The sequence below is a fragment of the Eurosta solidaginis genome, chromosome 2, assembly GCF_040869045.1.
Source record: "Eurosta solidaginis isolate ZX-2024a chromosome 2, ASM4086904v1, whole genome shotgun sequence".
Classification (NCBI taxonomy): domain Eukaryota; kingdom Metazoa; phylum Arthropoda; class Insecta; order Diptera; family Tephritidae; genus Eurosta; species Eurosta solidaginis.
This window is the reverse complement of record NC_090320.1, coordinates 203,322,288-203,336,555: the sequence shown is the minus strand read 5'-3', so window position 1 is coordinate 203,336,555 and position 14,268 is coordinate 203,322,288. Positions and strand designations below refer to the sequence as shown.

Here is a 14,268-nt window from a genome sequence, read left to right as displayed (position 1 = left end):
AGCTTATCTGGAAAAGATATTTCGTAACGAAAACCCTGGAAGATTACCGCGCCTTGTCTGCTGTGGTTCAACAAAATATAACTTGGATGTTTGTTGCTCTTTTTCAATTTTCCTGAATACAAATGTCTGGATTGGAAAAATTTCAAGCAAATAAAGCTTGGCGTGCAAAAGTTAAGAAATTACTTGTCATGCAACGGTAAATGCTCATTAAAATTGCATGCTTGTTTATGATGAGCCATTCGAGTGAGCATGGAGATGGATGTTTTAAATACTGTAGAGTAAATTGGCTTACTATATAAGAATTTGAAATTTTTCCAAATCTTTGACTAAAAAGTAGCTACTAGCTTGTAGAACTTTATTACTTTACTTTTAAAAAGATAAATCACTTTAGCATGGTAATATATACCTATTATTAAAAATTAATACAAACAATATCTTCAACATTTTTTTCTCGATTCACGAACACATTTAGAAAGGCTACAACGCCTGCTAAAGAGCCGGTATCTTGCCAACGCATTAGCTTGGATTTAGAGGAGGATCTACAAACTTTGCTAGAAGCACGCGCAGCTCCTCATGTAGCGAATGTGGATCAACACGAAAGTAACGTTGCTGTTAGCGGAAATGCAATGAACAAACTATTTGAAATGAAGGATGAAAATAAATCCAACAATGCAAACACTATAAAGAGGATTCCTTATAATTTTTCAACTAAGGCATCTTGTGGCGAAACTATATTCGTATGCCAACAGTAACGTACGTCTGATGAAAGTTTTATGGCTTTGGAAAAAATGTGTGATAAAACAGCATCCGATCCTGACAGCACACTATTTAAGTACATACATAGCGAGAACAAGGATATGGTTAAAGAAGATGCTAAAAAGCGCAGCGCCGATGGAAACTATTTTAAAATCCCTTGTAAACAAGGTAAGTGAATATACAACATATTGAAAGTTGATAAGATTGCGTGGTATAAATTTAATAATATAATCTTAGAACTACAAGAAATAGATGAAGAAGCACAATCACTGCAACGTCTATTGCATGACTTATGCGTACAGGAGCAGCATCAATTGGATAATGAAACTCCTTTAAAAAGTATTGATGTAACACTACTAGAAGATATTGAAGCGCCATCTAAAATGTGGGACTCCACAATAGTGGGCGATACCACTTTACAAACTTCACCTTTGAAAATGGTGAGACTTCTCAGACCATCTACTATACTAGAGGAAAATTGCGAAGATCAGTCTAATAGTTCTTTGGGTGGTGATGATGCATCATCACACATAAGCTTTCAAAGCGCTCAAAAAGGCAGTGAAACTTCAGTGACAACAAGCTTTTAAAAAAAAAAGCTTTAACGCACGCATTTAACTACGCACAAAGACGAAGATCCAGAAACGCGGGAGCGAAATATGACAGCCTTAAAGGAGGAGGAGGCTAAATTAAAGCAAAATTTGGCCACTAAAATTCAGCAGCCGCCAAAACCCAAACGAAAATATACGTGCAATTTCTGCAACAAGGGTAAAGGTTTATAAGACTGTGATTGTAAATGATGTTCATTTTACTGATCGTTAATTCACAGATTTTACAACTTCATCTAAGCTAAAGCGCCATATACGTATACATACCGGCGAGCGACCATACTCGTGCTCAGAGTGTGGGAAATCATTCTCATTGAAATCGTAAGAATATACAATAGGGTTCAGAGTTTGAACGGCCGGCAGTTAAAAATGGATTTATTTTAAAAGTTAATAAAAAAAACGTATATCTAAACATATCCGTAAAACGAAAGGCACAAAAACAAAAGCTCAGTAAAAATGGGACAACTAAATGAAACCTTATATCCATATCGCCTGCTGATTGGAATATCACCCGGTTGTTGTTGTAGCAGTTAGGTGGGGCAAAGCACTGCTACAACAATATCACCCGGTCTCGGGTGCCGTTTCGAAAAGCACCTTTCTCAGAAAACATTTGAATAACCCCGTATATTAGAAAAGCCCTATCACAGAATTCGGTTGAAGAATGCCCTAACTCAGATTTGGCTTCAAAAATGACCGATCTGAGCTCAAATACAACACATTTTGACAATAGCTGTAGTGTTTATGAAACAAATTCTAAGATAGGGCGTTCTTCAAACGAATTCTGAGAAAGGAAGTTTTTGGAACGGCAGCCGAGATTTGGTGATATTCCACTCAGCAGCCGATATGAATATATGGTAAGTCTCATTTTTACCGACCTTTCCTTTCCTTTTTAAAAATGTGCTTAACAAAACTTTTTTCTTTTAATGCACTCTTAAAATGAATCCATAAGCACTGTAACGTTAACAACTTTTTCATACTTTTTTTTTTGATTTGTATTGAGAGTGGCGATTTTAATATTAGAACGGCTAATTTAGACAATTAAAATAACAAAAATTACTACAAAGCCAAATTTTAGTGAGGACCTCTAGTTTACCATAAAAATATTAAAATTAAAAGTCCCCATCTATCCTATTCGAGCCAAAAAAAAATTACTCGAGGTCAAAGGTCATTGCCTTAATAGCACCGCAGAAAAATTCCTCCAATTCTTTTCTCCTAGAGAGAACAATAATTGGGGAATAGGAATTTCGAATCTTGGAAATCAGCTGATTTGCCAATTGAAATTTTGTTTCGCATTTCTATTTTTGTTAACAAATTAAAAGTTTAGTTATTGTTGCGAATTTGTTTAAAATTGAGAAAAAAAATATAAGCAAAGCAACAGGGAGCAACAAACGAATGATGCAACCATCTTTCACACGTTGTTATTGTAGCAGTGCTTCGCCCCATCCAATAGGTGCGACCGATCAGAAAAATATCATCAATATCCTCTAACGGGAGTCCAAGGAAACTTGCTGTTTCGACAGGGGGGACCATAATGAAAGGGGTGTTAGAGGCGTTGGTTCCACATTACAATTAAAGAGATGGTTGGTGTCATGTGGGGACACATTGCAAGCGGGGCATACATTTTGTATGTCGGCTGGATAATTGCTTTGTGTGTAGTCATGAGCGTTTCTTTATTCTTTCCCCAGGTGGCAGTAGGGATTTGAGGAGTGTAGGAGGAATGTAGATCCTGATGAAAGTCACACCCAAAATTTTAAGGTGTAAGACAGTCGGTAGGGTAATGTCATATGGTCGACATTTGGCGCGGCCATGTTTTAAATAAGATCACAGATGATTTGGTTGGTTACAATATCAGGTTTCGCGAGGCGACAAAACTGGAGAGATTGGGGAGATAGCTGTTTATTTTATTACAAAGCTCATCGGTGTAGAAGAAATAGTGACTCCTTCTGGTGGTAAAGGTAGCTATTGATATGTGGAAGTTAAACAGAAATTTGATGAATATGAGTTTTTTTTAAGTTATTGCAAAAAAGCGTTGAGGATTTTTAATATCTTACGAGGTACCTTCGTACATGTTTCTAAGCATGAAGAATGAGACCTATTCAAACTTCGCTATACTTTAACATACGATACTTTACCCCATTTTAACACAACTATCATTTATTGATTTTATAAAATGTTTCTTCCTCCACAGTTCCATTTCCGTATTGGATGGTAAATATGGCTTTCGCATTTTCTCCATCAATATCTGACAAGGTGGAAAAAATCTATGCGTGTAAATCGCAACATATCTTGGTCGAGCGTTTCTTCAATAGCTCTCTAGTGGTGATGGTGACAGCAGAGAAACCCAACTGTTTACAAATGTTACAATATATCAATTGCGTCTACGGCTCAAATGCCCACAGTATATGAATGAATCGAACGCACCTAATTGTCTGCCTAACGGATAGTATACATATTCATCAAATCGAAAATATTGCATCTAACGAACTGGGTCTGAATACTGAAACAGTACACATATTCAAAATCGATGAGGAGGCTGTGATGATGGTATAGGGTGAGTTGTTGAATAACATACGAAAACCACTTTAACCCATTTATATATTTGCATTACAGCTAAAGCTTTACAAACAGCAAAAATTGCTGGCGCCAAGCAATTGGAAAAGGCAGTGAAGCATTCATCACACTGTACGGATGGTGTAAAGTTAGAAACTGCTGTTGTAACAGCTGCCACCGACACAACGGTCATCTCTACTTCGCCGAGTAACGGCTCGTCCGACTATCGAAGACAGTATAATCATATATTTTGCCAACACAGGTTAGCGATGTGCTTGCACAGGAAAAGATTTCAATTGGAAAACAAAAACCAATTAAGAGAGTTTATATTATTATTAAAGTACTTACTTTTCTTTATATCAATTGTATTAATTTAAGTTGCAATATCACGTACATATATAATAAGGGATGTGATACGATTGCTGTCGGAATTAGATTTGAAACCAATCAATACTCCTGCTATGGGTTGCAGAATTATTGCTTGAATGATTAGATTTAGAACAATAGCCGTGTTTTTTAACACGCGTATATCCGTTTACGCTTAAACTTTATATTGACTGCTAAGAGACAAACTATAAATACACCTCTGAAATTGCTGCGCATAAATTTTGTCCTACTAAATTTCAATACGCATTATACTCAGATGTAACTGAAATATGTGTCTTTGTTTCACCCTGTACACTAATTCTATGTATTATATGTGTGTCCACAATTCATCGCAACTGATTCAGCTATATGTTATACCCTATGGCCATCAGAGCGTTGCGTCTCCGCTTTTCGGTACACCCTGTTGCTGTAGCTAGTTGTTTTACCACAGCCGCTAGATGGGTCTCCTAAGCATTATCTAAGCGAAGATAGGCGTTTTTTAACACGCGCAAACGAAACGTATACGCGCGTGTTAAAAAACACGGCTAATAATAAGTCTGACTCAATTACTAGTCGTACATTTTTAAGTTCATCAATTACGACAGCAATCGGATTCCACGACACCTTTGAATATTCTTGATCTGAAAAAAAAAGAGTAAATCTAATCTGAATTTCTTTTTAGCTTTAAGTTGTAGATTTAAATTGATTCAAATAATTGGAGTTTTTTCTAAAGCTTAAAATTATTTTCTGTTCGCTTGGAAAATATTTCAATTGGAAAACGAAAACCAATTAAGCGAGTTTATTTATTATTAAAATACTTACTTTTCTTTATATGAACTGTATTAATTTAAGTTAAAATTTCATGTTCATATATAATAAGGGATGTCGTGATACGATTGCTGTTGGAATTAGATTTGAAACCAATCGATACTTCTGCTAAGGGTTGCAGAATTATTGCTGGAATGATTAGATTTAGAACAATAATAAGTCTGACTCAATTACTAGTCCTACATTTTTAAATTCATATTTTACTTTACTTTATTACTTTCAAATTCAATTACGACAGCAATCGGATTCCACGACACCTTTGAATATTCTTGATCTGAAAAAAAATAGTAAATCTAATCTGAATTTCTAATTAGCTTTTAGTTGTAGATTTAAATTGATTCAAATTATTGGAGTTTTTTCTAAAGCTTAAAATTATTTTCTGTTCGCTTAGAAAATATTTCAATTGGAAGACGAAAACCAATCAAGCGAGTTTATTTATTATTAAAATACTTACTTTTCTTTATATGAACTGTATTAATTTAAGTTACAATTTCATGTGCATATATAATAAGGGATGTCGTGATATGATTGCTGTCGGAATTAGATTTGAAACCAATCAATACTCCTGCTAAGGGTTACAATAATAAGTCTGACTCAATTAATAGTCGTACATTTTTAAGTTCTTCAATTACGACAGCAATGGGATCCACGACACCTTTGAATATTCTTGATCTGAATTTCTACTAAGCTTTAAGTTGTAGATTATTCAAATAATTGGAGTTTTGTCTAAAGTTTAATATTATTTTTTTGCTCGCTTAGAAGAGATTGGAAAACAAAAACCAATTAAGCGAGTTTATTTATTATTAAAGTTCTTCTGTTTTATATGAACTGGATTAATATAAGTTCCAATTTCATGTACATATATAATAATATTGAAAATAATAAATATTAAAAATTCAATTTTTTTGGTTCATATTTTATTCATATGGCTGCTCCAGGTAAAGTAAATCTGCAGGTAAAATTCACGTTATATGGCGGTTATATAAATGGTAAAACCGCAGTAAAATTGATTGTCAAATGGCTCGAAAATGTAGAGTGAAATGACGGAAAAATGACCGCCATTTGACGAGCATTGTGACGTGTGTGAGCAGCACAGTGCTATGCTCACATCCTATAAGTGGGAGCGGAATGCACGATCATATTAATAGGAACGAAACGGAAAATTTGGTCACAAAAGTTCATCACGCCCATGCAAACGTGACTATGAATATAACCGCTGCAGAAAGTCACAATGACCGTAAAATGACTAGTAAAATGACGTGGAGCGTTTTTGCAGGGCTCTGAAATTGATGCGCATAAAAATTGCACTACTGAATTTCAATAAGCATTATACTCAGATGCATAGTGTACCTACCCTGCAAAAACGCTCCACGTCATTTTACTAGTCATTTTACGGTCATTGTGACTTTCTGCAGCGGTTATATTCATAGTCACGTTTGCATGGGCGTGATGAACTTTTGTGACCAAATTTTCCGTTTCGTTCCTATTAATGTGATCGTGCATTCCGCTCCCACTTATAGGATGTGAGCATAGCACTGTGCTGCTCACACACGTCACAATGCTCGTCAATTGGCGGTCATTTTTCCGTCATTTCACTCTACATTTTCGAGCCATTTGACAATCAATTTTACTGCGGTTTTACCATTTATATAACCGCCATATAACGTGAATTTTACCTGCAGATTTACTTTACCTGGAGCAGCCATATGAATAAAATATGAACCAAAAAAATTGAATTTTCAATATTTATTATTTTCAATATTATTATATATGTACATGAAATTGGAACTTATATTAATCCAGTTCATATAAAACAGAAGAACTTTAATAATAAATAAACTCGCTTAATTGGTTTTTGTTTTCCAATCTCTTCTAAGCGAGCAAAAAAATAATATTAAGCTTTAGACAAAACTCCAATTATTTGAATAATCTACAACTTAAAGCTTAGTAGAAATTCAGATCAAGAATATTCAAAGGTGTCGTGGATCCGATTGCTGTCGTAATTGATGAACTTAAAAATGTACGACTAGTAATTGAGTCAGACTTATTATTGTTCTAAATCTAATCATTCAAGCAATAATTCTGCAACCCATAGCAGGAGTATTGATTGGTTTCAAATCTAATTCCAACAGCAATCGTACCACGACATACTTTATTATATATGCACATGAAATTGTAACTTAAATTAATACAGTTCATATAAAGAAAAGTAAGTACTTTAATAATAACATAAACTCTCTTAATTGGTTTTTGTTTTCCAATTGAAATCTTTTCTAAGCGAGCAGAAAATAATTTTAAGCTTTAGAAAAAACTCCAATTATTTGAATAATCTACAACTGAAAGCTTAGTAGAAATTCAGATTAGGTTTACTCTTTTTTCAGATCAAGAATATTCAAAGGTGTCGTAGAATCCGATTGCTGTCATAATTGATGAATTTAAAAATGTACGACTTGTAATTAAGTCAGACTTATTATTGTTTTAAATCTAATTATTCAAGCAATAATTCTACAACCCTTAGCAGGAGTATTGATTGGTTTCAAATCTAATTCCGACAGCAATCGTATCACATCCCTTATTATATATGTACGTGATATTGCAACTTAAATTAATACTGTTGATGTAAAGAAAAGTGAATACTTTAATAATAAATAAACTCTCTTAATTGGTTTTTGTTTTCCAATTGAAATCTTTTCCTGTGCAAGCACATCGCTAACCTGTGTTGGCAAAAGATATGATTATACTGTCTTCGATAGATAGTCGGACGAGCCGTTACTCGGCGAAGTAGATATGACCGTTGTGTTGGTGACAGCTGTTACAACAGCAGTTTCTAACTTTACACCATCCGTACATTGTGATGAATGCTTCACTGCCTTTTCCAATTGCGTGGCGCCAGCAATTTTTGCTGTTTGTAAAGCTTTATATTGTAACATTTGGTTTCTCTGCTGTCACCATCACCACTAGAGAGCTATTGAAGAAACTCTCGACCAAGATATGTTGCGATTTACACGCATAGGTTTTTTCCACCTTGTCAGTTATTGATGGAGAAAATGCGAAAGCCATATTTACCATCCAATACGGAAATGGAACTGTGGAGGAAGAAACATTTTATAAAATTTAATAAAATCAATAAATGATAGTTGTGTTAAAATGGGGTAAAGTATCGTATGTTAAAGTATAGCGAAGTTTGAATAGGTATCATTCTTCATTCTTAGAAACATGTACGAAGGTACCTGGTAAGATATTAAAAATCCTCAACGCTTTTTTGCAATAACTTAAAAAAACTCATATTCATAAAATTTCTGTTTTACTTCTACATATCAATAGCTACCTTTACCACCAGAAGGAGTCACTATTGCTTCTACACCTATGCTATTGTTTCCTACACCGATGAGCTTTGTAATAAAATAAACAGCTATCTCCCCAATCTCTCCAGTTTTGTCGCCTTGCGAAACCTGATATTGTAACCAACCAAATCATCGGTGATCTTATTTAAAACATGGCCGCGCCAAATGTCGACCATATGACATTACCCTACCGACTGTCTTACACCTTAAAATTTTGGGTGTTACTTTCATCAGGATCTACATTTTGGTGAGCACGCAGCCGCAATTGTTCCGAGAATCCAGAGCCGTACCAAAATCCTCAAATCCCTCGCTGGCAGTACCTGGGGAAAGGATAAAGAAACGCTCATGACTACACACAAAGCAATTAGCCAGCCGATTAAGTGCTATGCGTCACCCATATGGTCGCCAAGCCTAAAAATTACCCACTGGAAGAAGCTACAGGCCTGCCAAAATACTGCTATCAGAATTGCCACGGGCTGTCTTCTTATGTCCCCAGAACACCATCTGCATAATGAGGCGCGAATACTCCCCATCAGGGAGAGAAATGAGATGCTGACCAAACAGTTCCTGTTGAATACCCAGAAACCTGAGCATCCCAACAGACATCTGATTGGTCAACCAGCACCGCCCAGGGGCCTAAGGAGTTATCTCCGTAAGCATTTTGAGGAAATACGGCTCCTGAGAACCCAGCCGTATGAAGCGAAAAAACACAAGCAGATCCTTGGTGAACTCCATAAACAAGCGTCGGACCTTTATGCTAGGAATTGCCCGGTGAATCCAGTAGTCAAAGAAAAGTATCCAAACCTCGCGGTAGAGGAACGCATACTCCCCAGAGAAAAGCGAGTCACTCTAGCTCAACTTCGTTCTGGATACTGTAACAGGTTAAACTCTTACCTATCCAGAATCAACCCCGACATACAAAATGTATGCCGCGCTTGCAATGTGTTCCCACATGGCACCAACCATCTCTTTAATTGTAATGTGGAACCAACGCCTCTAACACCCCTTTCATTATGGTCCCCCCTGTCGAAACAGCAAGTTTCCTTGGACTCCCGTTAGAACATATTGATGATAATTTCTGATCGGTCGCACCTATTGGATGGGGCGAAGCACTGCTACAATAACAACGTGTGAAAGATGGTTGCATCATTCGTTTGTTGCTCCCTGTTGCTTTGCTTATATTTTTTTTTCTCAATTTTAAACAAATTCGCAACAATAACTAAACTTTTAATTTGTTAACAAAAATAGAAATGCGCAACAAAATTTCAATTGGCAAATCAGCTGACTTCGAAGATTCGAAATTCCTATTCCCCAATTATTGTTCTCTCTAGGAGAAAAGAATTGGAGGAATTTTTCTGCGGTGCTATTAAGGCAATGACCTTTGACCTCGAGTAATTTTTTTTTAGCTCGAATAGGATAGATGGGGAATTTTAATTTTAATATTTTTATGGTAAACTAGAGGTCCTCACTAAAATTTGGCTTTGTAGTAATTTTTGTTATTTTAATTGTCTAAATTAGCCGTTCTAATATTAAAATCGCCACTCTCAATACAAATCAAAAAACAAGTATGAAAAAGTTGTTAACGTTACATTGCTTATGGATTCATTTTAAGAGTGCATTAAAAGAAAAAAGTTTTGTTAAGCACATTTTTAAAAAGGAAAGGAAAGGTCGGTAAAAATGAGACTTACCATATATTCATATCGGCTGCTGAGTGGAGAAAGGTGCTTTTCGAAATGGCACCCGAGACCGGGTGATATTGTTGAGCAGTGCTTCGCCCCACCTAACTGCTACAACAACAACCGGGTGATATTCCAATCAGCAGGCGATATGGATATAAGGTTTCATTTAGTTGTCCCATTTTTACTGAGCTTTTGTTTTTGTGCCTCTCGTTTTACGGTGTCACGTACACCTGTTAGAAGGTGAATCCGCCCCTTTGCGCAATCAAGGTGGAATGTCCCCCAGCTAGCTCAGGGCGAGAGGTCGGGGCCCTTAACCCTTGTCCACCTTGATACGGGGCGGATGTCACAATCATCATTAAACTTACATCCGTGCAGTTCCCTCGCAGAAAGCCCACCCTGCCTTGGACCGCTCAAATTTCTGCTTGGCAGCGAGTCCCCTTTTCCTCTGCTCCAAATGACCCTACATACTCACCCTAATGTCATCTTCACCCCTCCCCAACCAATTAAATTTAGCAAACCCTTTTAATTTCTTCTTTCAACTTCAATCTAACATATTATTTATTTAAAATATCTTAACTTTATACCAAACTTCAATAAAATGATTATATTCGAAAATTCAAAGTTTCTACCTTATTCCTCTATATGTACAAATCAGAATTTTTTTTTTTGACAATTTGACCAACGGCTCAAAAAAAAAACGACGAAATTCCAAATAAAAATTGACTCATAAACGACGAGAATTATATACATACATTATACTTATACATACAACCGTTTATCATCACACAAATAACTCGTAATGTTAAAAAAAAACGTATAAGAGAAAATTCGCAAAATAAAATTTTCATACAAATGGTTTACATAAACCCCATATACATCATTTTGACAAAAGATGTCACGTACACCTATTAGAAGGTGAATCCGCCCCTTTGCGCAATCAAGGTGGAATGTCCCCCAGCTAGCTCAGGGCGAGAGGTCGGGGCCCTTAACCCTTGTCCACCTTGATGCGGGGCGGATGTCACAATCATCATTAAACTTACATCCGTGCACCTCCCTCGCAGAAAGCCCACCCTGCCTTGGACCGCTCGAATTTCTGCTTGGCAGCGAGTCCCCTTTTCCTCTGCTCCAAATGACCCTGCATACTCACCCTAATGTCATCTTCACCCTCCCCCAACCGATTAAATTTTAGCAAACCATTTCAATTTCTTTTCCAATTTCAATCTACCATATTATTTATTTGAAATACCTTAATTCTATACAAAGAAATTAAAAGAAAACGTACTTTATGGCTATCGAGCCAAATATCAATGCTCATGAAAAATAAAGATTTAGACCAGGACAAACAAAAAACTTATATCACACTCGAATCGATGTATGTATATATATGTGAATATCCACAGGTACCACAAGAAAAATGTATAATTATTCACAGGCTTAACACGAACCACAAAAAAAAAGGACACGGAATAAAAATTCAAACCGTTTTCAAAAAAAATAGATTGCCGAACGGTGTATGCCTACATATATATATACATATATATAGATTCATATACGTACTTTCAAAACTTAAAACGGTATGTATGTATATATTCTGAAAAAATGTTCGATATACGACACTGTACCAAAAAAATAAGACATATGTACATGTAACGGAATCATTAAAAAAAATACAATGTTACAAAAAAATCAGTCTTTCGATTATTCTAATTTTGGCAAAGAAAAAAAAATATTATCCATTAGCATGTATATAACTCAAACAAGAATAGTTTTATATATGTTACACCCATTTCCATCATGGGATATACCCTACAAGTGTTTTCCAATCAGAGATTGGCAATTTGTTCAAGGCCTACTTGGTCACCAAAGTTCATCCAAACGCTGTTGGGCTCAATCGGAGCCACTTCACAAAATTATCCGAGAAACCACCCTAATGCCTACCTACAAGAGCGCTCTCAAGGGAGTTCAGGGGTTTGTTGCAGGGTTTATTGGCCACTGCACGATACAAAAAAAAACGTATTTCCTTAAATTTCTCCGTTTGGAGTGCCTTTGTAGTGCCTTATAGGTGCATTTACATTTGGCAAGGTTCAAATTTATACGAGATTTACTACATACAGGAACAAACTATATATATAAAAACACCTAAACTAGACTACAATTATCCCTGCAAACGCCTTCCTCTTATTACTGCCGCTTCTCGTCGATCTCGAGTTGTTAATGTTGTTAAGGGTATATATATATTGCTTGCAGTCTCGACTGCCGGAACCAGATAACATATGGGGATAGTTGTTTTCAAATATAGGTGATTGGTATAGTGACCAGTATAACTGCATACATGAAACGCATAAATGTCCGGTAAAATGTAATAAATAATTTTCCCTGGCGCTGTTGGAGCTTTCGTCATCCGCGGTGACCAGATGGCATTCCCACTAGAGGAATAGAAAAATACCAATCAGCTCGACTTACATGGGCTAATGGAGGTATTTCACGCCAATTTTGGCGTTCACGCATTTTTATTAGGGTGTTTATGACACCAACAAAATAGCAAAATTGATAGCACCAAAACAAAAATCTTCCAAAAAAAAATACGTGCTCAACATTATGAGGATTACTTTTACCGAAGAAAACTTTAGTTTTTAAGTAGGGATATGAAACAAGAAAGACAAGAAAAAAAAGCGGTTAGATTTTTCCGACACAATTAAAATGTATCCAGAAAATTTTACAACAAAAAAGGGATGATTATTTCAAAAAAGAAGAAAATTAAAATGGGGGCGATTAAAACCCGGAAAATTTCATGACCGAAGTCGACAATGGGGTTGCGTGAACCCCAAATGGCGCAAAAAAAAAGGGAATTAACAAAAAAAATTAAAAAAAAAATTAAAAGTCTGGCACTTACCCTCATAAAATCTATTCCACATCCATTATGCCGTTGGTTGAATTGTTTTACCGACGGACCCGATAGGTTTTATAAGGCCAAAAGCCTTTTAAAAAAACAAGTTTTTTTTTTTCTTTAAACCGGATCTTTTTTTTTACACACAATCTCACTCTTATAATTCGCTTTACTTTTACGCGCACAGGGAAATACACTCTAACTACACATTAGGTACTTATTTTGTACGATGACGGACCGCGCAGCACAGACGAATTGGTGCAATAGACTTTTGGACTGATCTCTTTTCTACAGTCACACCCCCTTATATAGATAACAACATAGCAGATACACCGTTTTCTTGTGCCGTTTTCCTATTATCATCCTTAATCTCGACCGCAACCATAATAACCTATATCCATCCCTTTCCTGTACTCACCACGCTCGGAGCTACCCTATGGCTACCATCTGGCAACCCTTGGAAAAGAGCTTTTGCCAGTTCCTCTATTGTGAACATACCCCGTGTTTGACGTTTCTCGTTTGTTTACATTTTTACGTGCGTGATAAATCTAAATGTTTTACCTTTTGCTATTTTTGTGTAATTATTTCTACTCACACTCAGTGGTGAAGTGAATTTAAAAAAAAACAAGACCCCATTTCATGTGGTGCCCTTTTTTTACCCGAGAGTATGCGTCTGGACTGCCTGTAGAAGCAGCTACGGTGGTTCTTGACTTTAGCTCACAGGTGCTATGACTCGACCAAGAAATATCGTGAGTATGTGCCCGCAGACGCGCTTTGGACCCAGGATCACGGGTCCGAACGCTGAACTCAAAAATTTTATATCTGCTACGAGATATTTGCGGAAGAAATTGAAGAAAGAACTTCATATGGTTGTTGTAATTTTGAGTGATTCGTTACCCAACACAAAAAAATTGTGCACTTAGATAAGTGTTACGCTTGCATGCCCTCAATAATTAAAGTGTTTTGTTTTCTTTCTTTATTTTTATTTCAGTGTGTATCTTAGGAGGCTCCGGCTTTGAGGCGTAGAGGACGAGATGTTGGGACTTTGGGATGTCGAGTTTACGGGAAGTACACTTGCTTCGAAAAATGAATCTAAGGATTGTTACTTTTGCATACCTTTTTATTTCGTCTTTCTAGGTACTTTTGCCATTGACTTGGGAGTTCGGCCGTACCACTCGAGCGGGCCAAGGTACGCCCAACGCGGGGAACACCCACACCCTGACAACGTCTCCTGCCTCGAGAGCTCAGCCGGG

The 14,268-nt window shown here is 36.4% G+C and overlaps 1 protein-coding gene across 2 annotated transcripts; it reads left to right on the top strand.

Annotated features, from left to right (window-relative positions):
* The first annotated feature begins 202 nt into the window (after positions 1-202).
* LOC137240534 (uncharacterized) lies at positions 203-4,500 on the top strand. Of its 2 annotated transcripts, XM_067766959.1 has the most exons (5): positions 203-924; positions 994-1,521; positions 1,583-1,682; positions 3,550-3,912; positions 3,972-4,499. In XM_067766959.1, the coding sequence occupies exons 1-2, from the start codon at positions 774-776 to the stop codon at positions 1,341-1,343; spliced, it is 501 nt and encodes a 166-aa protein (XP_067623060.1). In that variant the 5' UTR covers positions 203-773; the 3' UTR covers positions 1,344-1,521; positions 1,583-1,682; positions 3,550-3,912; positions 3,972-4,499. The 2 variants fall into 2 exon arrangements, with proteins under 2 accessions (XP_067623060.1, XP_067623059.1); XM_067766958.1 differs by lacking the exon at positions 1,583-1,682 and having other exon boundaries at positions 473-924; positions 3,972-4,500.
* Positions 4,501-14,268: the final 9,768 nt, after the last annotated feature.

Excerpts from the sequence above, each read along its gene's own strand:
- LOC137240534 (XM_067766958.1), top strand. The coding sequence starts at position 774 with ATGGCTTTGGAAAAAATGTGTGATAAAACAGCATCCGATCCTGACAGC. Across the intron at positions 925-993 it reads TAAAATCCCTTGTAAACAAG|AACTACAAGAAATAGATGAA; the intron begins GTAAGTGAATAT and ends ATATAATCTTAG.